General features: G+C 43.7%; 1 protein-coding gene across 1 annotated transcript; it reads left to right on the forward strand.

Moving 5' to 3' along the window:
- The first annotated feature begins 816 nt into the window (after positions 1-816).
- On the forward strand, positions 817-24,068 carry nherf1b (NHERF family PDZ scaffold protein 1b). Its single transcript, XM_084037694.1, has 6 exons — positions 817-1,686; positions 16,280-16,453; positions 18,666-18,819; positions 20,760-20,803; positions 22,760-22,879; positions 22,962-24,068. The coding sequence occupies exons 1-6, from the start codon at positions 1,126-1,128 to the stop codon at positions 23,097-23,099; spliced, it is 1,191 nt and encodes a 396-aa protein (XP_083893820.1). The 5' UTR covers positions 817-1,125; the 3' UTR covers positions 23,100-24,068.
- The last annotated feature ends 1,646 nt before the right edge of the window (positions 24,069-25,714 follow it).

Consider the following 25,714-nt stretch of genomic DNA (forward strand, 5'->3'; position numbering starts at 1 on the left):
GTATCTCTGAACTTCCAGAGGGGCTCTCTAGGTTGACCGGATTCAAAACACAGTGAAAGTTAAAAATGATACCGATTAATGCCTTATTTGTGCCTATTGATTATTACAATTTAATCTAATAGATAGACTGACATATCAGATGGTGTATAACCAAGTTTTAACAGCTTATATATTATTTATTTCAGCTCACAGCGCTGTAATAACAATAGTAAACTCTACTCTCATATTTTAAATATCAGATGACAACAAATGACACATCAAATGGTTTTTAGGTGAAGGTCACAACAAATTGTTATTCATGGCTGATGGATGGACGGTACTTTATTATTCCTATGTAGGTTAATTCTCTACAATTTGTTATTCATTGCCTTTAATAGCAGGAATTATAGAGAATTAACTAATTATGTATTAGCTTATTAACTAATAATTAACTAATTTGTGCTAAATTTAAACACTAGTGTGAAAAGGTGTTTTGGGGCAAATGTTGTAAAATGACACAAAAATGAGGATGCATTCAGAGCAGTAAGATGTGCAACAAGTGTTGCTCAAAAAGGGGAAAGAAGGGCTCAAATGCAATTTAAAGAAAACTATATGAATAACTAAAAGTAAAACTATGATTGCCTGAATAATGGGAATTCATAAATATATTTTTATATATTTTTTTTTTCTTAAATCCAAACACTGGTCATCACTTTCGAGTATTTTCCTGGAGACCCTCGGCTTTGTTTACTCCTTCAGTCCTCCCTACTTTGCATGTTGGGCTGGTCCGTGAACGCACCTCCCTCTTCCTGAGTGGCCTCTCTACTTGTGAGAGGGAGCTGAGAGAGTCTAATCAGCCCTCTGGTCAGCAGGAGTCACGCTGAGGATTTTACACCAGTGTGAGGATCAAGTCAGACTTTGGGGTGGAGGTGGACCGGAGAGTGGGACGAACAGCAGCACCGTTTCCCACGGACTTATCTCCTCTAGAGGGCGGGGGTTGGGCGCGTGTTTTTATTGTGAAGGGGTACCACTCATTCACACACCTCATCAGCAGCAGCAGCAGCAGCAGCATCCCGAGCAGGTTTCCACTTTAACACGAGCACGTTGAGACCCGGTTCAGCAGTGTGAAGGCGAGCGAAGCCTAACATGCCGAGCAAACGTCAGTATCTGCGCCCGCGGCTGTGCACGCTGGAGAAGGGGGACAACGGCTACGGTTTCCACCTCCACGGGGAGAAAGGTAAGACGGGGCAGTTTATCCGGTTAGTCGAGCCCGACAGCCCGGCTGAGACAGCGGGGCTCCGCGCCGGAGACCGGCTGGTGTTTGTGAACGGGGACGAGGTGGAGAACGAGAGCCACCAGCAGGTCGTGTCCCGGATACGAGCCACCCCGGGCCGCCTGGAGCTCGTGGTGGTGGACCCGGACACGGAGACGCTGCTGAAGAAACACAACATGAAGTGTCTGAAGGAGTACGTCGCCGACGGTGTCCCGCTGCCATTCGACGAGGAGGAGGAGGAGGAGGAGGAGGAGGAAGAAGAAGAAGAGGAGGAGGTGGACGGGACAGTAAACGGGGATGAGCGGCGCGCCAAGGGGGATGAGGAGGTGGAGGAGGAGCGGGAGGAGACACCCAGGGAGTCCACGCCGGTCCCGGAGAGTAACGGAGAAATGCACGTACACGTGGAGAAAAAGCTGAGCATCAACTCGGAGAAGGTGAGTCAAAGTCAGGATAAGTTCCTGCAGCACGTCACTAACACAAGAGCCTCCCATGCTTGCATTAAAGTTCCTGTATGCAGCACCGAGGGAGTATTCTCCCAGAGAGAATAGGTGCTCTGTGTGTGTAACCCGGGTGACATGGGCTGCTGCACCCACATGCTGCCCGGCTGTGGGCAAGGGTCAGCTGGCCGGTCATCTGCTGTAGGCGAGAGGACTAACAAGAACCTGGATCAGCTCTGGGGTTCAGTCCCCTCACTCCACAGTGTGACACTGCCTCTGTTATTACAGCGATGCCACGTGGTTCACCCTTAAATCGGCGTGAATGACACACAGACTCTTTCGCTAAGACGTGGCGCCGTGCTCGTCCTTTAGAAAACCACCATAACAAATATCTGACATTGCTGAAGCCTCCACAGTAAAAAAACAGGAAATAGTGTTTTTTCAAATCGCCACAAAAAAACCCACTAAATGAATTTTAAAACATTTGATCTTATGTTTGCAAAACAGTACAGGCTCATTCACACTCCACAGTGGCCACTTGATGATGTGGTTGCCCTCATTTGTGTGTGTTACGGCTGTGAGCTCTGGACCAGGGTTCATTAAAAAGCACTGGAGGAGAAGAGGGTCCCCCTCCAGTCTGGAACATCTGTGCCCTTCGCTGCATCCTGAATGTTTACCCCCGAGGCTGTTTCTGTCTGTGTCTAGCTCTGCTGCTCACTACAAGACTGTAGGTGGAGGTGAGGAGAAGGGCCACAGTGTGCAGCAGATGTAGAAAAGACCCCGCTGTCTGCACGCATGTTCTGCTTCTTCCTGAGGTCAGATACTATAACCTGTACAGTTATTACAGAGTCATATTTAAACTGTTCTCCAACAAGCTTTTCCACACAATGTTATAATTGTGGAGTTATAAGCAGGAAGTCCCCCGTGCTGCTGTGTATGTTTATGATTATCTCTGAAGCTGACAGAGGGTCAGAGAGGTCAAAAGGGCGGCGACACTTTGAACTTAATGGCAAAGTGATGACGAGGAGTCAAGTTGGGAGATATTTTGAAGTGACATCTATTGAGATTGATTGTATTTTGGTCATTGTAATGTGATATATATTGAATATTGAGTTGCAAAGAAAAGCTAGTATAAGTATAAATCTGTATTAAAAAAAAGAGCAAATAACACCAGTAAGAATATTTCCCAAAAATGACTGCCTTTTCCTTTAAAAGTTGCATTTGCGAGTGCAACTGATGATTATTTTAATCAAAGATGAGTCATTATTTGTTTGATTAACTGTTTGAGCTCTAGCTCTATTACAGTTGAAATTAGAAAGGTATCACTTTCATAACTGATTAAAAAAACAAACATAAAATGCAAATCGTTTCCCCAAATACTTCCCTATATCATTAATAGAAAAACAAATACAGCTCTGTCTGCTTCGTCATCATATTCAAATTCTTTTTTTATTATTTTTTCCATTTTCTCAGTGGGGTAAACAAGGAAAACTGTTCAGGATCATACTGATGCCGTTGCCTGTTTGCAGACTCCCTCTCCTTATATGCACCCAGCGGTTTAACGGAAAAGCACAGTCTGAAACGCCACATTGTCATTACTGAAGCTTTGGCATTTCTCATAGGTGGCCGCTCACTGTGGTGTAATGACAGCTTTCACATATGGCAGAGCATGCGGGGCCTTTCAGAGTGATGTTTCTGGTATTAAGGGCCCACACTTGTCTACAGCCCTTGAGCTCAGCTGGATTATGTTGTTTAACCCAGGAATATGAAGCAACTGTTCCCTTGTTTGCTCTCGGGGCTCTCCGCAGATGGCCTAGTGGAGCTGTGGTGGTACGATTCACGCTGGCACGCAATCCAGAGGGAAGGAGCGCCGAAACAAACAATGGCAGCACCCCTAAGCTACTGGATATGTCTTTTTTATGTAAAGGCGTATACAAGGATTTCAAAGGCTTCAGAAGTATTGTGGGGACAGAGGACACAGTAGCGTGTGTCTGAGTGTGTAAATTGGACCCTAGGGATGCTGTTTAGAGGGTGTCTCCATGTTACAGTCAGAAACACCTCAGGGTGTATTTCTTTTTTGCAGTGACTCCACTCTTTCTGGAATTTTCTCCTAACATCCTGTCCGGCATTCCTGTGCCAGAGGCCTGTGGCCCAGCCAATGACACACACACACACACACACACAATTACAGACACACAAACACACACAGCATTGGTTAACAGCCACGCTGACGTCCGCCAGCCGCCTGTTTGGCCGCAGACTTTGAAACAACGCAAAAGAGGGTTCGAAGAGCGATGCCATCTCCCGAAACAGAGGAGCCTCGCTGATGGTTGCCACGGCTACGCTGATGTGTGAGTGTACGTATGTGTGAAGATGGAGGTAGGCGAAAGTGAGACAGGGGAGGTGCGAAAAAAAATGGAGGTCAAAACGTGGAACGCGGCCCGGGAGCCGCTGTCGTCATCGTGGAACGAAAACACACATCATTGGTTCCAAAGGTGGTCACTTTGTTGTCCAGGCGGTGATGTTTTTACGCTGCTATCGTTGAGGGCGGTGGGGTCACAGCTAGGGATGGGTAAAAATATCGATTCAGCAATGCATTGCAATTCTTTTCCCCGCAATTCAATATCGATTCAGCCATTTTCTGAATCGATTCAAGCCCCTGGCCAGTGGGGGCGCTGTGACCGCCACCCTCGTGTGATTCGCGCTGTACGGACGGGGGCCGCACTAGACCAAACCATTACAATATGGCGACCGGTGTGAGTACAGCGCTCACACCGGCCGCGGAAGCGCTGCAAATAGGCGCGTAGCCGCTTCCTTTCGGAGCCCGCTTCCTTTCGGAGCCCGCTTCCTTTCGGCGCCCTTGTTAAGCGATAGTGTCGTTCACACCAGACACGGAGCGCCGCGAATAGGCGCGGCCGTCCCGCGCTGTGAAGCGATCGTTTCGGCGTCTGCTCTATTCTTTGCGCGTGCCGCGAGCGAACGCGTCAGTTCTGGCAGGAAATCACACAAAGAGACACGAGACAATCCGGTCAATTTTCAAAATAAAAGCAATTTTCAAAATAAATTCCGCGATTAACAAATGCGATCATAGTTGTGTATCTCAACTCGCACTGGGAAACAGGAAGAGACAATACATTTAATAAATGTGAAGAGTAGATAAACAAATATGTGCATTTCAACGGTATATCTGCACTACTACTGTCTACTACCATAGCTTCCGCGGCCGGTGTGAACCCGTTACATGCACTGTAGTTCAGTGTAAGCAGTGTCCTGTTTTATCATGCTATGAGTTATACCACGGCTGTTCATAAGGCATGAAACTAAATAAATTATTTGAAAAAATGATCTGGTACTCTTACTTGTGTATTTCTACTTGATACTGAATCGATATCGAAGCATTTCAATCAATATCGAATCGAATCGATATTGAATCGAATCGTGACCCAACGAATCGAAATCGAATCGAATCGTGAGATTCTAAACAATACCCAGCCCTAGTCACAGCGGATGCTCTCAGCTCATATTACAAAGATCTAGATCCATCAGGCATTTGTGGCTGTGATGATGTGTCGTCTGTCTTTACTGCCTTTTTATAAGATATTCCAATGAGTTCCAAACAGTGTGGTATAAAACAGTGTTTTTCTCAATGAGGACTTACAGTGGAAGCATGTGTCGTTCAATGAACAGGTCAATTAATTAGTGGAACAATTACAACAAGGAGAACCCGTTTTGGGTGCGTGACCTGTTGTTCTAACACACGTTGGGAAAACATTTAAACCTATCCTTTAATTGTTCAATAATTGTGATGATTATTTGCTTAATTGTTAATTATACCATTTTAAATGCCAGGAAATTACTCATATCATATTTTGTCCTTGTGGTTGTAAAAGTTCTTGACGGCACTAACCCGTCAATTGTTTTGGTGCTAACAAACAAATCCCACTAGATTCTCTCAACAAAAAAAAAAGGGTGTGATGGTGAGAGTCTTCCTGAATGTCTGCTCACTCAGCCCGTCTTTAAACACTAATTACAGGAGAGGAAGAGCGCTCGTGTCAAATGAAATCGACTGCGGCTCGATGAGATCTGGTGTTTCTAAGAGTGTGAGTGTGTGTAATATCGCTACAGTATTGAGATCGAGGACACTCACAGCATTTAGAGAGCTGGAATGAGACAACGCGGCGTCTTTGTGCCGATATGCCTGTTGGTTGTCACTTCTCTCCTCTAATCTGAGCCTCTAATCTGCACAGTCGTATAAAAGATGCTCATTAAAGGGCTTGGAGACTTCAACCACACATGGTTGGCTTTTTACACTGGCTTTACTTAGAAAGTGTGGCCCTTTAACTATATGGAACATTATGTTGCCCATAAACAAATGATCCTGAATCTGTTGTGTGGGAGGATTCGGTATAATTGTATGGTCCTTGAACTGGCTTTAATGTCACGTTTCATTGTCACCTGAAGCAAACCCCAATGTTAACCAGGTGTTTTCCACAGTGGCATATTTTTTTTATGTGGTACATCACATCCATGTGACGTTCTTGTCTCTGTACTGTCATATCTACTTCAGCGGGGACAGAATCACAAATTCTCAGAGTCAACCGTCCCCGTTCATCTGACGCAACACCTTCAGGAATAGCCTGTGGGTGCAATTTTCTGTTAATAGAATAAACGTCAGCCTTCGATGATCATTTGTTTGTCACGCACGAGAGGCAGAAACGGCCCCACCTATAGTAGCTATGTGAGCCAGGATGGCCAGGGGTGTGTTCCTGGCTGCCTGCTGCTGTCTGTGGGACTCTTGGCCTGTGCACAGACCCCAGGACTTTTGTGCCGGTTTCCTGTCATTGTTGTTGGTGGAAGATCAACCAGCCCCCCCCCCCCCCCCCTCTTCACCTTCTCAAAGCTCAACACTGACTTTTAAAAGTGAATCACCTTTTGGTTGCCGAAACTAAAAACATGCTCGCCACTTTTAGGGGTTTATTTGGGTTAATTACTGTCAGTTCATGAATGTCAACCATAATTAAACACCATAATTATTATTTTTCATTGTTGCTAAAAAGATACCTACGGCCACAAAGGCCAAAGAATTAGTTAGCTGTCAAACCCTGCCTCTTCTCACCCTCCTGACCTGCAGTTCCTGCAGCTCGGAGCAGATTCAAGATTCAAAGATTCAAAGTGTTTTTTAGCAGGACAGTAAAACTACAGCTGAATGGTGAGAGAGCTAGCCATCACCGTTTGTCTGAGCTAGCAGCTAAACGCCTGCAATGAAAACAGGAAACATGATAAATAAAATGCATGACTGGTTGAATAGCGTGTCGTTTGAGCGACAGACACTGAATCAGTAAAGTAAACAGTATCCCCAGCTGTGTTTGTTGATTTGCTTATCACCGAAGCCATTGCGACAAAGCCAGGTATTGTTCGGGTAAACGGAGAGCAGTCGGTGTGTGTGTCTGATCAGATTTACTCCATGAGTCATTCTGACCTGCTACACACGGTCGCTTGACGTTTGCACGTACAGTACGCTTGGGCACGCGTTGCATTTGCGTTTGTTTTGTTTCATGTTAACCGTGTGTGTGTGTGTGTGTGTGTGTGTGTGTGTGTGTGTGTGCATGTGAGAAAGTTTGGGAGTCACCCTTCGCTGCTCTTTGTTGATCGCCGAGCTGTGCTTTTTCAGGGGAAACAGACGGTGTCAGGGGCTTTATTGTGTTTCAGCTCAAAGATTTGTGCATTTTTTTTATGTAACCCATTTCCCTGCACCTGTATGTTTATGAGAACGCATGTTATGTAACACGTATGTGCAGGGTGGTAAGACGATAAATAGCAAAGAGATTTAATAAGAAGTATTTCATTAGGCTACTGTTGCAAATCCATCACTGGACTGCTATATTAACCCAGCAGCAAAAATGTACAAAAGATGGTAAAGTAATCAAAACCACACTCCCATATTTTTAATACTGTTATTAAACACCACCAGGAGTTAGCTTTCATTTGGCGTTGCTGTTTTTGTGTGTATTCTGGGCAGGAATCTCAGCGTCACTCATGACACAATACTATCACAAAATGTCGCTCGAGATAGTGAGAGTATCACAAGTGTTATTTCAGGAGAGTCACGCACAAGTCATTACAACATCTATTTGACAAAGGCGAGGAGAACATAGGAAACACCATCATTGGAGGAACAGTGTGTGCCAACGTGAGGACAGTGCTTTAGCCTTTTTGTGAGTATTTCGGGGTCAGCGTTCGGCCTTTTTGTTTTATTATCGGCAGACAGCAGAGCGATTACAGGAAATAAGGGGAGAGAGAAGAGTTAGAAGGACACGTAGCAAAGGTCTGCAAGCAGATTCCAACTTTTCATGGTAAGCATCCTAAACCCTTAAAAGGTCACCAGTTTCACACGAATTTGTATGTGTAATTGTTTAAACGCCAAACTGCCAAAAGGCACAACTGTAACTGTGTTTTAAGCAAATGAAGGGTATACAGTTGCACACATCACAAGAGAACAATAAACTACTCTATTGATGAGGGGAACAAGTAATCAATGATATGTTGTCTTTGTAAATCATAGCGCTGTCAGTAAAACCTCTCAGTGACGTCCGTCCAAACAACAGCACCACTGTCCCGTCAAGACCACCGTGGCCCAGGTCAGGGGTGGAACCTGAACCCTGTTTGTGTGGGGGTTAGGGTGGGTGGGGTGCTGGTGATAGGGTCCCATGGGATACTGGACGGAGACTCCACAATGCCACATTCCAGTTCCCACTCCATTCTGCTGAAGGTTCACCACCCTGGCCGGACAATGAGCCGGCGGGCCGCGCCCTACCGGTGGGGGGGGGGGGGTTACTGGCTGCTCGCCCTAAAATAGACTCACCCCCGCCGTCCGCCACCTCCCTTCCTACCGTACAAGACACAGCAAGAGACAAGACAGAGCTTATTAATGAACGTACACTGGATGGTAGCAAGCTAAGGACATGCAGGAAGAATCCATCCCAAAATACACAGTCTCAAATGTTTGCAAGCTGGTAAACATCCCTAGATAACTGTTTAAGATCAGGATGTTAGCTGATGTTAGCATTTAGCCACTGAGTTTCCTGTATCTGTGTCACAGAACCCATCGCACAAGAGCAGATTAGACATGTTCCTCTACTAACAGTAGCCTCAATAATATCTCTTGTCCCTGCTGACGCCTTTGACTTCATTATCACCCACCCACCTACGTGCTCCACTAACTGCTAGGAACATCAAGTGTCTGGGATTGTAGACATTGTATCGTACATGAGAAATACTTTTTGTCTCTGGCGCGTTCTTGAATCACCAAATGATGTGTTGGTCTGTGACCTAAAGCTCCCTCAGCACTGTAGATGCAATGAAACAGTGGAGTTTAACGACTGCTTGTATGCTACAGAGGAAATGTAATGTATGTAGTGTGTGACCACATCATGTTGCCACTTCTGCTTGAACGTAACAATGTGGTTCTTTGTGTAACACATATCTCAACATCTTTATTTTCTGACTTGCCTTCCCCTTCTTTCACTCAATGCCTTTTACTACACCAAACACTGCAGGCGCTGTATGTTTGGGAGAGAAACTTGTATTTGAGGTTGTAGAGCTGACGCTGGGTTCAGGTCTGCGAGGGGTGGAGGGTCGGGGACAGGAAGACTGGCCGAGGAGATAAAACCTGTCGACTGTGATAGGACCAAACTGTCAGTCGGCGTTGAGATGATCTAGAACGATCATCACTTAAAAAAAAAGAAGAAGGCCGCAGAGTGGAGGAGCTAAAGATGAAGACGCTCGAGGAACAGCAGACCTTGCTAGCTCTGTTTTCACAGATGCCCAGGCCCCTCTGGTAATCAAGACCACTCCATTTGGTCTTATCAGTGCCTCTACCCCTGCTGTGATGACTGACACTACTTTTCTATTTTCAGGCCTTTTCCCTAAAGAGTCTATTGTAATGGGAACCCTCAGCAGAACCTTTCTTTGGAGTCTTTTGTAGATCCAGTTTGTCCCATCCTCAAATGAAAGGGGGGGGACAGTAGGGTGCTTTGTTCCCCCCCCCTGCGCCTGCCTCGCAGCTGGTTCAATGGTCCAGCTTGAAATCCAACACCCCCGTCCTGCCTGACAGAGTGGTGCGCTCCTTACACTCAAGAGCACAAGACTTTGTGCAGCGGCGGTTTTAAAGTCTGTCCTTGAGGCTGTTAATCTCCGTCAAAAACTACACATGATAATCACAAGGAGCGGGGAGGCCTATGATTTGTCATGTCACTGAGTAGCCACAGTGCCTGGCAGCGTGTCACTTTAGCGGTTATTCTTTACGCTGATCAAAGAGGCCTAAAGTCACGGGGGAGCTGCCCTTTTATTACAGCGACACGGGGGGTTGAAGTAAGCAGCAGGAGGAGGAAGTGATGTATAAAGATGAAAAAGAGGCTGCTAGAGAAGACATACGCACAGAGCAGCTGAGGGCGACAGGTTTCAGTTGACGCTTTGCTGGACTCGCAAGTTTACCGGATGTTGAAATACATCAGTGAGGTGTTTACGTAAATCACAAAATTACAGCATGTGACCTTTTCCTTTTTCCTTTTAGTTTTGAGTCAGCGAGCCAAAGCTGTGCTGCTGGAAGCCTACAGTCATAGATGTCCTGCATGTGTTCTCCTTTATTAAGGTCTACACAGTAGCAAAAAATCAGTCTGCTGGCAAAGCATGGGGAAAATATGAAGTAACTAACATGTTGAGTGGCAGAGCTGCAGCCTCTGGCATCGCAACACACACACACACACACACACACACACACACACACACACACACACACACACACACACACACACACACACCTCTCTATATGCCACTTGCAGCTTCAGCTCTGTCGCACACAATCAGCAGAAGAGCCTGACAGACGCGAGACGAGTGGCTGAGTCAGAGGGTGATAAACATGATGGATGGATATGATGGAGGCAGTTGGCTGCCTTTTAATATTTCCTGAGAGGGTTTAAGAAGATGCAAATCAATCCATCTGGCTCGTCAAGACGCTCACCTGTTGGTACGTCGAAGGCAGAAACCAGAACTCTGCTCCTTTTATGCAGAAATATTTTGATTCTTTGTCAACACACTAGCAGCGCGGCTCTACGGATGCTGATGTCGGCTGATGTTGGTCCAAATTAATCCAAATTGATCTAACTGTTGGATGGATTGCAATAAAAAAAAATGGTACACATATTCATGAACTACAGAGGATGAATCCTGCTGGTTTTGGTCATTTTAAATTTAGCGCCACTATACCGATCACATGACCATAAAACGAACATGAAGTATAGAAAATAAGCAATAAGGCCCTGGGATTTCTGTGATGATGAAAACATGTACAGAATTGCAAAAATGTGAATGTAATTCATGAAAATCAGGGTTTCCCCTAACATTACAAGTGTTGATTCACTTGGTTTTGGTTTCATATATATATGGGCATGCTGTTTCTCTAGCGTAGTTCACTCTACACAAATTAAGCCCTGATTTTCCACTCGCTGATTGGTTTTTGGAGCTTCCTAAGAAAAGCCCCAGATCAGAGGCAAACTGCCGTTCACATTTGTGATCTTCGGTAATAAAAAAAAAAGCTGTTTTCAAAGCTATAGGTGAGCAAAGATTTTGCACTTGGGCGCTTCATCTTCAGCGACTCAAGAGGGCAATAAGAGCTCCTCATACATGCTGTATGGAGGTGCTGCAGCTGCATCAGAGGCCTGTTATGTTGAAGTTTGCTTCAGTATCTTATCTATTAATTAGCTTCCTGAGGAAAAACTGATACAGAAAAGTCTAAAACAGGGTTACATCAATCTCTGGATGAGGAACCTGTAAACACTCAGAGAAACTGTGTGCCTGAGCAGCAGATGCAATGAGATTCATGAGAAGGCCGTGAAGTGCGTTTTGAGAATATTAACACGGACCCTGGTTTTGTTTTGGAGTGATTGGTATTCAAAGCTCATTTGAAGTTGCCAAAGTGTTCTGCTGTGTGAATAGGAACCCGACTCCCACATTAGTTGCCTGAAGTAGGTGTATCTTAAAGAAATAAGAGGCTTGGAAACAGCAGACAATAGAGTGAAGTCGGTACAATAGACGTGGGTCTCAGTGAAACAAGAAACAAATATGACGCAAGGTCACGGGAGGATCAGAGTAGGTTTCACTTTGTTTAGACTGTCCAGTGTTGCTTAACTCTGGACACACCCAAGCCAGTGTTAAAAGTTGCCTTTGTTAGTTGAATATTTACAACAGTTTACACTTGATACTGAGCAATATGGTATTAACTCAGTTGTAAAACTCAACTGATGACTAGGTTTAAAACTGAGTTACCACAAATGATATGCGTGTTTGTGGCTGTGGATGAAGACACAGTACATCATTCAAGAAAACAATGGCTTCATGATACACAGCGTGCATGCACTGCAAAGCGATACATCACAATCTGTGTCACTGAAGGGAAATAAAATCATGAATAGCCATGTATCATTTCAGAGTGCAGAGACATTAGTGAGATATAATGGTTCATGCACAAAACAGGCATTGTGCAGTTATTCAAAGTGTAAACAACCACTAAAAGTTTATGGGGAAGTCTGTCTGAGAGCAGAGCAAGCTTCAAGATATAAAATGTCTGCAGTGAAAGTAGGATGGACCTCGATGACAAAGAGAAAGAGAAAAGTATTTGGGAAATATGCCTATTTTGTTCTTTTTTTTAGTTAGATGCAAAGAATTATATCACTCGTGTGTACATTAAACATTAAGCTGTTACCTTATCTTTAGCTCTGAATGAAGACTAGATATCAGATGGCAATCTCCGGTTCTGAAAAGTGAAGCCAATGTGGAAGTGCCTTAAACTTGCATTCTTCCTAATGGCCAGCAGGGGGCGAATTCTCTGGTTGCAAAAAGTTTCTCACTTCATTTATTTTCTCACTCAACATTGTTAACATGAGTTAATGGTCTCAATTGCTAGTTTCAAGTCGTTTTATGGTCCATTTAGTGTCAAATAACGATAAAGCCGGGTATGCTTTAGGGCGGGGCTACATTGTGATTGACAGGTCGCTACCAAAGGGTTGTTTTTGTCTTACAAATTTAACCCTTTCACAGCATGTTTTCAGTTCATGAAAGCTAATTGTAACATTTTGGTGACCTTAAAAACTTAGCTCCTTCCTGCCATCAAATACTAGCAAAAAAACGAGAGGACAACGCCCAGAAACCAAGATGGCGACAACCAAACTTGCATCGTGGTCATGCTAACCACTATTTCAGAGCAGCTTGTTGATGTCTGGATCCTTTTGTCAGATGTCAAATACACTTTCTTCACTCCAAGAGTACGTTTGTGCATATGATTGGGTGTGTGTTGTATTTGAATTCATCTTTCATGTCAGGAAGTTGAAGCAGTGCAGAAGGAAGCATATTGAGGGAAGATGTGTCAACACTTCCTGTGCAACACTTCCCTCCTCTAAGGAAAGTTTGTGTCACTGAGAGAGTTTTTGTGGGCCGAAAAGGAACATTTCACACAATAGAAAACGGTGAAACTTTGATCTTAAAATGATACAAACAGCATTGAGCTGAACAAGACTCAAAGCGAGAGTGATTTAAATTATTTCCTTGATGGTCAGAAATATTTTACCATTATTTGTTGTATTTGGTATCAAGATTATTTTTGTGATCACCAAGCAAGAACAGGACTTTTGATGAGATAATGTTATACTGAAGGTCTCAGCGTGGAAGGTCAACTATCACATTACAAGAGGATTTTCAGCACCCTGCCTTAGGCTTACAACAACCAACTAAATCTGAGGAAGCAGCACACGTAGACAAATTAATTTGTGTTTTCCTTCCATGTTTTAGAGTCTGGGAAGCACTCTCAACAAAATAAAGAGTCCAAGAGGCAGTATACAAATGTACCTGAATGAAGCTGACCTCAGGCCAAAACTAAGCCCGTCTGAAACAAATATTTAGTCGTACATGCTGTGTAAAAGGGAACACAGACTTGTGTGTCGTGGTTTGTAAGTTTGTAATTTACAGAACGTTCCAAAAATGTTCTGCAGCTGTATCTATGATGACAGGTTTCTGCTGTAACATTAACTTACATCGTGTCACATGAAACACGCATACACAAGCACACATTTTGACAAGCAGTGCGTCCTTGGTTCCCCTCCTGGTTTGTGTGTTCAGCAGATTCCACAGATTTCAGACCCGCGTGGAGATTCTTCAGCCCTGCACTCGTCTCAGACACAAACCCTCCTCTGTTGTCCCTGCCAGAGCCTCCCTCTCCCTGCACAGGGACGCCTAACGTCAACCAGAGCACCCGATGACTGTCGGAGAGTCTCATGCCAAGGCTGCAGCATGTGTTGATGGCACTCAGAGTCTCATCTGCACCATTATAGATCAAATAGAGTGCATTAGAGGGAACGAGAGCCCCCTAAGTTCTAGCATTAATCTTGTTCTTTGCTTCAGTGCTTCACACAGCTAAAGCAGAAGACAGAGAGCTCTGTTAGTTCATTCCAGACTTTCAGAGCAGAGAAGGTCAGAAATAAACAAACACAAAACTAAACTGACCGGTAACTTAAAGAAAAATCTGTTCAGTCTGTACTTTGGATTGCATTTTTAACATTTCAAAGGACTCATAAAGGACACTTGAGAAAGTAAAGGACACATGCAATCAAAGATATGATTTTTCTATAATCAGATGCCATTATGATGAAGCTCTGGCTGTAGTGGCTTATCAGGAGCACATATGATCAGCAGGATGTTCAGCACACACTGTAAAATTGCCGTTAGATGCAATGTATTATGCTGCGTTCACACTACGAGGAGCGACACAGCAAAAGTCAAGCAATTTTCAATGGAAGCTGATGACATAAAGCTAAAAATGCTGTGTGACGGACGAGACAGACTACAAATCAAATCCAATTAAAATCAACTTTTTGGTGATGAACTATTCATATGTTTTCGTCTCTTTTTAAAAAATGCAGTTGATCAGTATTTAGTGCTGTTACACAACTTAACCACGGCAACAAGTGCTTGAGCAACACTTCTGCAATTAGTTGTTTTTTGTTGTGTGAACATAGCATTACAGTACATCATGCATGTGTGACACTGTAGTATTTTAGCATTATGAAAAAAGGCCTGTAGTATAGCGGTGGAGTTGAATGGAATACTAAGACATTTTGCCTTCGTGCTGGGAGAGAGAAGATCGAGTACCCTCAAACTCTTGGCAAGAAAGGCAAGCATTTCCCAAAATGCCCAACTATCCTTATAAAGCAACACCATTTCTTTATAATGAAGCTCGTCTGTCTGTAAGGGAAAGAGCAACCCAGCCACCCTACTTTAAGAATGGCTGTTTGTCCAAATGAACTTCAGCTGGGAGGAATCAAAACCTACAGGCGTAAACAAACTGTAATGTGTGCAGTATGCTGTTTTTATATCACATGATTTGGAGGAAAGTTCCCGGTTGGAGTGTACCACTTACTCTCATTTGGAGCCACCACAAAGTTTACAACGTGTGTTTTTTCCAGGTGCTCAACCTGAGAGAGAGAAAAAGAGCGGAGCTGGGTTGGGCGTTAGCCTAGAGCCATTGTCTTACGTAATACAGTGACGCGACAATCGCTCATTGCTTGTGCCAAGTTGCTCACGAGAGAAAAAGGTTGAGTCAGTATAATAACGTCCATCGTTAATTTATGTCTATTGATGTTCTGAAGTTTCTGAAGTAGCTTTAATCAATCAGCATCCTGCCAGTATTTTCTGTAGAAAGTGAGTCAGATTTATTAATAGATGCTGTTCATTGTCTTCGAGGGTTCAGTTGCCGGAGGGCAGGAGTCCCTCTGATGCTGAGGGAGTGTCAGCTCAGATTCGGTCACACTGACAAAGATTATCTTGACCAGTGCCGTGTCTCTCTTCTGAGCTCCGGAGGGCCATTATTTCATATTTTGACCCCTTTGATGACAAAGCCAGTAAAAGGCCCCATTTCTAAATAAAGAACCTGCTTCTTCCACACAGCGGAAGGGAGGTTCTGGAGTCGAGCTTGAGTTTTTTCCTGGATGACAATATGGCTCTAACTCTTCCTGCCATCCCAGAGTGGGACTGGACGGGGCGAGGGGAGGCGGTCAGAGGTCAGAGCCCAGCTTCCATTGTCCTCCCTTGGAGCCTGGAGCTAGCAGGGCTGCGGACCACACCGGAACCGGTCCCTTCCTCAAGGCTAGAGCAGCGCCGATTGACCCCCCCCCCCCCCCTCCCCAAATTCTCCACAAACCTTCAGAGCAGACCTCCAATCACATGCCGCCAAGACCCTCTTCCTTCCTGGCGAGCAGTTTGGAGTCACGTTGAGTCCAACAGCAGCTTCAGTTTACACACGAGCGTTAAAAACTCACTGCACAACACGGCAGCATGCAGCAGCCACCTGCATGTTCAACCTCGGCTTTATATTCATGGTTAACGAGTCACAGGAGCTCTCCGTAATCTTCGTGCCTCTCGTTCTTCCTGAACCCATGGTGGAGGTATTTTCAAACGCTGATGTTCTGGTCCATTTGATGCAGGTCACACAACAGTGTATTAACATGCTGTGTCCGCTCTCTCTCTCTCCTCTGGTCTCCTGCAGGAGGTGTTGTCCACTGAACTGAGGCCACGTCTCTGTGTGATCCAGCGGGGGCCGAACGGATATGGCTTCAACCTGCACAGCGAGCGGGCGCGGCCGGGCCAGTACATCAGAGCTGTGGACGACGACTCTCCAGCAGAGAGGGCAGGCGCGCTGTCCAAGGACAGGATAGTACAGGTACTTCCACCAGGCCAATAAGGCAGTAGCTCAGTGCACTGCAGTAAGAAGGACAGTATTGTTCTGGTGAGATGATTTTTAGAAACTCCTTAAACAGAATGCCACATTTTGGTCTTATGTAAGAAACATTAATGTACTGTAAAGGAAATGTACTTTTCAACTTCTTAATAAATAGAGTCATCCTAATGAGAAGTAACTGATAAGTCAAACAAAAATATCCATCCTGATTAGTCTGCCATACTTCCGCTCTACGCAGCCCGAAGCGATTTGTTTTTAACTTGGATAACAATGGAGAAGAATGGCGTGACGTGTAGTCAGGCCTCACCTACACACAAAATGTTACAACATAGAAAGACTTTTTACATAGAAGAGTTATAATTTCTGTCTGTGCCTTTGTAGTGCTCCACTAATTCATCGGTTAAAAGGTGTGAAAATGTACCCAGTACTGTCACAACTGTGAAATTATTCATTAAACGCAGACCGAATATGCTTAAAACTCTTTGGAAACTATTCTCTCTTCTTACACACTGTTAATTTTACCTTGTAGATGCATCAATGACTGATGCTCAACGTCAATTAAAATATCTATCAAGTCATTTCATACTGTTTAAGTAATCTGACGTATTCACATCCACCACAACAAAGTATTCTCCAGTGGTATCTAAGTGACTCAGGTCTCCTGGTCCTCAGAGGTCGTGGGCTTTCAGAGGAACGTGTTGTGAACTATCACACGCTGTGTGGGGTCTTAAATCCTCAGCATGTGTCATTAAAATAGTTCAAAAGTTTAGAAAATAAGTGACTTTAATACCGTCATGCTCAACACAATGGCAGTTGCACTAACATTATGACTAGTATTATATTTTATATTTGCCTGTCTCTATCAGTGTTGACCTGTAACGGGCCGTGCCTGCCACGAAGCTGCTCTGCTCCTGAAATGTAGCTAGCTAAGCTGCTAGGGCTAGGTGGCGCTAACTCACTGAAATGGACACGTTTTTGGAATGGAAAGGAGTGGACAAGCAGACACACAATGTTGTTCAACTAAAGTGACAAAAAAATTGTATAATGGTGAATTATTAAAAGGTAAATGACGAAGGATATAAAATATAATATTTTATAATAACTATAATATTTGAAAAACAGATGTAATTATAATGGTATTAATAAAAGTAAGGAAATATATACATTATATATATATTTTGTTATTTTTTTTTAGGTTAATCAACTTCCAAATGTTAACATTAGCCCTTATTTCAATGATTCGGTCCTTAATGTTAGAAAATGCACTAATATCCAGAGTTATTTTTCTCAAACGAGGCTGATCAGGTTCATTTCATCTGAATTTTATAAAGTCAAACGTGCGTCATGTGCTAGCTACATTGTTTTTAAAAACCCAGTGGCAATCTCAACACACAATGAAAGTGTCTCACTCATTCAGTGTCACGTTATTTTAACAAACGATGAAATCAGCGCAGCGGCATGTCCGCTCATGTGCACTATCATCCCTTCACTTCCTAAATGAATGACAACAAACTAGAGGAAAAGGAAGAACCACAAGAGGAGGAGGACAGAAAGAGGACAGAGGGATTAAAAGTACAAGAGAGTTTGGGGTCTGTATGAGGGGATTCCAGTCCCCCCAGCGGGCCCCAGACAGCCGCACCACCCACTGAGGTGCAGGCTTTGTGGGGAGCGGATAGCCATTGTTACTGCTGTTACTGGCCAAGCAGCTATTGTCCAGCTTCCTCTGTGGGACTGGCTTAGACGTGCAGGTCCACCCTTTGGCCTAAACACACGCAGACACACCCGTTGAGACATTTCTCACATGCTTTCCCATGGTGATTCTATCCCAGAACACTCAGCTGGTGTGGAGTGAGCCAATGTCGAGTTACTGTATTCCACAGAGTCAAGTACCACCGCGATGCAGACAAGTGGATTAAAAGCACACATTAAAACAAAACGAATCAGCCATTTGTGTGTGTGTGTGTGTGTGTGAGTGTGTGTGTGTGTGTGTGGACACACAGGATTTCCTGCCCTGGAGCCTCTGGCAGACAAAGTGATAATATTGAGAAAGAAATCCTTGACAGTGATAACATAGTTAGTTCACTTCTGTGTGGGAACAAAGACAAGAAGAAACAACAGCATGTTTTTGTATTTGAATCCTTCAAACCATGGTACAAAAAAAAAAAAAACCCTCACATAATCTTTTTTTCCTCAGGTGAACGATCTGTCAATAGAAGGAAAGTCACATTCAGAAGTTGTGGCCGCCATCAAAGCCGGTGGGAAGGAGGTACGTCTGCTGGTGGTGGACCCCGACACGGACGCCTTCTTCAAGAGGTGCCGAGTGGCCCCCGCCACGGACCACCTCACCGGTGAGAGGATACACACTCAAACAACGTCACCATCACTAAGAGCGGTTGTCTGGCCAGGACGGAGTCAGTGACTGCAATTAGCTCGTAATGTTTCACCCCGGGTTCATTGTCGGTCGCAGTTATAGACACAAGACGCCGCCTCCTCCTGTCCTCCTCTCCACACCAACAGATTAAAAGTCTGCCACACAGTGTCTCGGTTCTCCCCTCCTCCTTTAATTCTTTCTATCTCTGTGTCTCGCTCTATCCTGCATGGCTCTTTTCATTTCCTTTCTGTCCCTGCCAAGAAACATAGACAAAGATGCTGAGCCACCCCCCCATGTTGATGTCCTGGGGAGAAAGTTAATCTTTAAGACATAAATAGATCAGATCAGACAGAACAGAGTGGGATCGCACTGACTAATAGTGTGGTTTGTAAAGTGTAAAGGCTAAAATGCATCACTCCCTCACAAAATTTTAATAGCACGTTGCAAGAAAAACATTTTGCAATTTCTGGACCTCTAAACTGCATCTCATGGCCTTCATCAGCAGATGGAGTTCACTCAGATGTCATGGAAGATGACATTTCAGTCCTGTGATAACTCTAGCCATAGACGAAGACCATGAGATATGGTCCGAGAGCTCCTGAAAAATGTCAAACAAGAGGAAGGTTGTCTCAACCCAGAAAGATGCTGGTAAAAGATTCAGTGCCTTGCTCAAGAGGCATTTTGACCTGACACAGGTGCTGGTATACCCACCACAGCCCCCAGGGGGAGCCCCAGTATAGTCTATGATTATGGCTTCTCTGTGTAAGGGCAGGTGGTGTGTGTGTGTGTGTGTGTGTGTGTGTGTGTGTGTGTGTGGTGAACTTGGCCAAATGTCTGAGTGCCACTCTGCACCATGAGACCCCTCATGTAAACATGCTGCTGCCAGCTGTTGGCATGGCAACAGACTGTGAATCGGGGAAAAGTTGCTGCCCTCTGTATCTAGGAGAGAAGAAATTGATTTTTCTTTAGATGATATTTGTTAATATGTTTTTAAGAATGCTCCCAGGGTTGATTATTAATAAATTAGTTAGTTAGCACATGGTCGACAAGTCCTGTGTTTTGGCTTTTGTGCGATGAACCAGGGAAAAAGTCTCTGAATTTCCTGTACTCTTAAACTAATCCGCTGTGAAAAAAATTTAAATAAAAATGAATGCCCTACAGGGAACAGATTCCACTGAGGTGTTTCCCAGGTAACTGCATGCACGTCACATGCTGCCCACTCAGAGGGCACCTGCCTAGAGAGACTCTCAACGTCAACACACTCATACAGTGGGCAGCCTGGCTCGCCAGCAGCTTTGTTTGGTTTCCAAGGCGCTCACTCCAAGTGGCCTCTCAGCCCAGAGCTGGAGCTGTATTTGGACTTGAGGAGGCTCCTCTCAGGTTCAGGGACACACGCACACACACAGCAAAAGCTGAGGAAGACTCTGATCTCAGAATAACCCCGGAGGACCAGCTGCTATCTCCAGTAATAATCATCATTAGCTAGTAACACTTTTCGGCTGTGCAGAGGCTCAGAGGGATGGACGGTAAGGGATCTGTGATGATGTCTGTCTGCAGTTACAGTAGCATCTCTCAAAAATTAGATTTGTGTTCAAATGTGGCTACACGTCCACGTATCTGATGAGGACAAGCTGCAGGGCAAAGTTCCTCTATAGCTATCTGATATGTAGCGGGTTCTGTGGATGCATTGGAGGAGGAGGGGGACCAGGATGAGCATCATCTCACAGAAGATGAACCACGTGTAAATAATAGATGATCTGCTCATACCTGCCCTATGTAATAGAGTAAGTGTTGGTGGAAAGGTGAGCTGCAGAAAGACTCTTGATCCAGCAGAGTGGAGCTGATGGTGCAGCGCTGAAGGACTGCAGGTCTCATAAAGTGCATCGACTGATTCTTGTGTCGTTTTCATGCCTACAGGTCCGCTGCCGGAGCCCGTCATTAATGGAGGAATGGAGGAGAAGGTAAGATTGCACCTGCAGCAAAGATGATCACACAGACAGAGGGACAAATGCAGGTTGACACTTAAAAGAGCGTAGAGCTACCCCTTGGTTTGGAGATCTGCTTTAAAGCGCAGCCAGAAGTGGGGTTTGAACTTTGAAGTGTGTGAAGAGCCGTCGGTCTCCAACAGCGGCAACTTCCCTCTTCTCTGATGGAGCCTCCGATGAGGACTATAATAGTTCTGCTGTGCACACTCTCGGTCCAGCAGGCCGAGGTCAAACGAGGTTTCAGAGTCACACGCAGCACTTTAGCATGCAGGTGTGGTTTGCCACATCAGAGAACTTAAGTGAGTTATTAATCGCAGGGACGTGTACTGGACGGACTTTCCTGCGATTGTCTCAGACTTCTGGCATTCATTGTATGTTGCTGCGTGGAACACCCCACCCAGCTAGTACTCCATTAACTCTGAATGATTTCAAAGTGCTTGACCGAGGACAGATTGTGTATATCAAATAAAATGTATTTCATGGGCAAAGTAGCTTGACTCACAGTTTATTGTGTATTGTATAAAAGGCATTTTAAAAACTTGAAGAGTTATGAAGAATGTGGCAGCTTCATCTTAATCCTGGTGATGTATTTGTCCCAATGAGACACACTGGCCAGCACTTACGGGGTTGTACCTCAGGTGGGGAGGCCGACGAATGCAACAAAAGCCGAAATGTAAAGAAATATTCAGTTTTAGCTAGCTTAACTTTACAGCTAACATCTGTACGTTGGTTTTGCATGAGTGTTTGCAAATGAATACAAATGGTGAGCAGGAGTCAAAATAACACGAATGATGCAAATAGCTAAAAATGAAAACACTTTCTGGCTGAACACACCTTAACAACGACATCACCATTTTACTCCCTTTCCAGTCTTTATGCTATGCTAAGCTAAGTAGCTGTTGGCTGTAACTTATTTACAGTACAGTTGTAAGAGTGGTATCATTCTTCAACTTCAACTCTGCACCAGAAAGAGAATAAATGTATTTCCAAAAAATGTCGAAACAACTCCTCTAAAATCCTGCGTATATTCCAACAAAGACAAACTTGCGTGCTTTTCTAACCTCACAGGAATGACTCTCAGCTTACCAGACTGTCTTGTTCTCAGGTGGACACACTAGACTTGTAAATTAAAGTGTAAGATAGATATGATTCCAGACTTGTATAAAGGCAAGAGAACACAAACTAAAAGAAACTAGTGTGCCGACTGCGGCTGCCTTCCCTCGGGCGTTTGGCCAAATATGCAAAGTGAAGCCTGACCCGGGCTTCCCGTTCAGGGACTGTATGTGCAGCAGCGAAGTTACATGTTCCTAGTATTGTTGCGTAACAGATGCTTGTTAAAGGGTTGAAGAGCTGAGAGGGAGGGGTTGGGCAGAGGGCAGGAAGGAGTCGTCGGTGAGGTAAAAGTGCGATCTTTAAAAGGGTGGCAGGTTAGAAATCCTTTAATATGACAGGAGATACTAAGAGTTACTTATAATGAGACCGCAAGAACTTAAAGGCTTAGCCTGCAACCTTTGCAACTCATTCACACTGTGACAGAACACTGAAGGCAGGAAATTATCTAAGTGACACGATGAGCAATTCAACCAGGAAGAGAAGCCAGAAGAGAATCTCACATCTAAAAGCTAACAAAGCAACATTTTAAGTTTTGGCTTCTCCCCGACATATTCCAAGGAAAGTCCACAGATGTCCTAAATAGCACATATCGGTGATTCCATCACTAAATGTGCAGAAACATTGGACACTTCATAGGTGACTCAAACTTTATTATAACAGAAAAACCAACTGAAATCCAAGGTTGCCCCCCTGTGGTGAGATCTGGTACTGCACCAATGCTGGATAAACAAAAGAATAATAGTTTCCCGATTATGCTTGTTCACATGTGACTCCCTTGTAAAGGTTAATGTCAATGCTGATGGGTGTTTGTGTTCCCAGGTGAACGGTCGACGTGCGAGAGAGGCAGAGAGGGACTCAAAGCTGTCCATCAGTCCTTCTCCATCCAATGCCTCGTCCAACACCTCGCTCACAACCCCGCCCGCCAACACCCCACCTGAGGTACAACCCCGTAAATATCCCACAACACATATATGACCTTAAAACAGGATGTTAAGTTTAACTAACATGTGTCATCATTCAGGGTTTTATCCCGGAAACCATTCCAGCACTCAACCTGTCGCTGCAGCAGGTCAAAGAGCTCGCCCACCAGAAACGCTCCAACAAGAGAGCCCCGGCCATGGACTGGACCAAGAAAAACGAACTCTTCAGCAACCTATAGGGCATGTCAGCTCAGTGATTCTTACAAAAGAGACATCAGATATTTTTCTTTTTTATGATCATGACATTAAAAAAGCAGTTTAACTATTGGCATCAGACAAATCAAGCCATTCTGTAATATATAGTATTCTTCTTATTATTACTCTTCTTGTTATTATAACCCATAAAAATGTGCTACTAAAAATGAGAGACGTTTATGCCAATGAAAGAGAACTGGACTGTGTGTGTGTGTGTGTGTGTGTGTGTGTGTGTGTGTGTGTAGACGCTGACAGTCCCTGCTGGCCAGAGTCTGGTGCCTGTGGGAACGAGGAGGAGTTGATCATTATGCTATGTTTAATGACCCTCCTCCTCCTCCGTCTGCTTTTCCGTCTACTAACATTAAAAACATCCGTGTCTTCAACCACAGGAGTTAAACCAGCCCGACAATCAGTTCATCACATATCTCTAGTTTAGGATCAAACATCTGACAGAACAGTAATGTTTTCCTTTGTGTAGATTACAGCTCACATGTTAAAGGGCGTTTTTTGTAATATAAAAAAAAAACATATATGATCCCAAAATAAAGTAAACATCATTACTTTCCTCATATAATTATTTCTATGAGCTTCCTTGCTGATGGCTTTAAACAGGAAACTGTGTTCTAAAGAGGTCTATATATGCTCTTTTATTAAATGTGAACAGTTTATTATGAGTAACTTATACCGTCCTCGCTTTGTCATCATCTCTGCTATGAATGGCCCTTCAGTCCACATTTGGAGCATATGGAATATTTTCATTGCTCTAGTGAGGAATGAGATTTTTTACACATTTCTATCAATGTCTTAAAAAAAAACAATGATTGTGTAACTTTGAGACAATGTATATCTAAAAAAGAAACTCTGTACTTTATTAAATGATTTAATTATATGACCTTTTGTAGCTTGTGTAAGAAGTAAATGATTTCTATACTGTAATAAATCAGTCAACACAACATTATGCAGTTTGCTGGTGTGCTATTGTGTGTGTGACATACCTCTGAAAGGTTGATGCTCTAAAGGCTATATAAATTTGGTTTTTCATGGAAAATAATGTTGAATCAATAATTCAAAAGGCAGTGAGGAAAATTGTAAAATAAGGTAATAATCAGAATGTAAATGTGGCAATGTGATGTTCTAAACACTTCATCTTACAAATATGCATCAAACAACAAAGACCACAAACAGCAATAAATATATCCAGTGCAACAAGGTGCACATAATTATGCAGATTATATTTGTATACCATCAATGGATCACATGACTTATTATAACGAGCAAACCATGGAGAATTGATTGTGTTCACAGCTTCTTTCTGCTGCACCCAAGTGGCCAACAATATTATTGCAGACCAAATACTCCCAGAAGGCACTACACAACAGTAATATTTTCTGCATCTCAATTTATTTCATTTCTAATTTTGACCCTTAATTTACTGCCAAATACTGTGGTGGTGTTGTCGTCATACTTTATGCCCTCACACTGTTTTTCACAGGACTGTCTGAGCTCCAACATGTCACTCCGTCTCCAGCAGCTGTCTCCTTCTAATGGCCTCGACCTTTCTGCTCCTCCCCTCTCCTCCCAGCCCCGCCACCACACCCACAGCTCACTATCTCTGCTCCATCTGTGTCCCGGTGGGATAATTAACATAATTGGACTTCATGACACTGACCGACATGATGGTTAAATGGGATAAAAATGGTGACTTGGCATGGAAAGATAATGATGATGGTTGTTATAATTGGCTATTATGAGAATCTTGGTAAAGATGCATTTGATTGTAATTAGAATAAAGGTGTGAGTGTTATAATAACTTCAAAGCTGATTGTAGAGATAATTACTTTTATAATTGGATTAAAAGGGCCAGTGTGTACCATTTAGGGGATCTATTAACAGAAATTGAAGATAATCAAACTATGTTTTCATTAGTGTATAATGTAAGAATTGCACCATGCAACAGTACAGTAGCCCAGAGAAGACAAATTTAATGCTGGCTCTGGCAAGAGTCTTGTGCTTTTTAACATTATGGTTTTACGTAACCATCTCCCCCTCATTCCAGTCTTTGTGTTAAGTTAAATCACAGCCTGCTGGTATCACATGCAGCTTCATATAGAGCGGTAATGAGTAGGGGTGGGACGATACGGGTAACTCACGATTCGATACTGTGACGATATTTGGCCCACGATAACGATAATATCACGATACACGATATCTGCGATATTCGATATATTGCAAGAAATTTCATCAACGATATATCACGATATGTGACTGAAAAAGAAAAAATATGCAAAAAAAAATAAATTCCCAAACTTCGTACAATGTACAAATGAATAAACACTGTCCAGCTGGACACATTAAAGTGCATGAACATTAATAACATGTCTTATGTAAACCAGGACAGTGCTTTCTGATACTGAAAAGTCAGTAGCAACTTGTTTTATGTAAACTTGGGCCCGTTTTAGTTTAACAATAGCTAAACAAGATAAGAATAACATCAGAATTAAATGAAATATTGGGCACATTTCCGTATGCAACCAATTATGTGCAGAGTTATGTTCACCCATCCAGTACCTGGGAAGTCGGGCCTAATGCCCTCAGAGCT

Source organism: Eutrigla gurnardus (assembly GCF_963514095.1).
Source record: "Eutrigla gurnardus genome assembly, chromosome: 20".
NCBI lineage: Eukaryota > Metazoa > Chordata > Actinopteri > Perciformes > Triglidae > Eutrigla > Eutrigla gurnardus.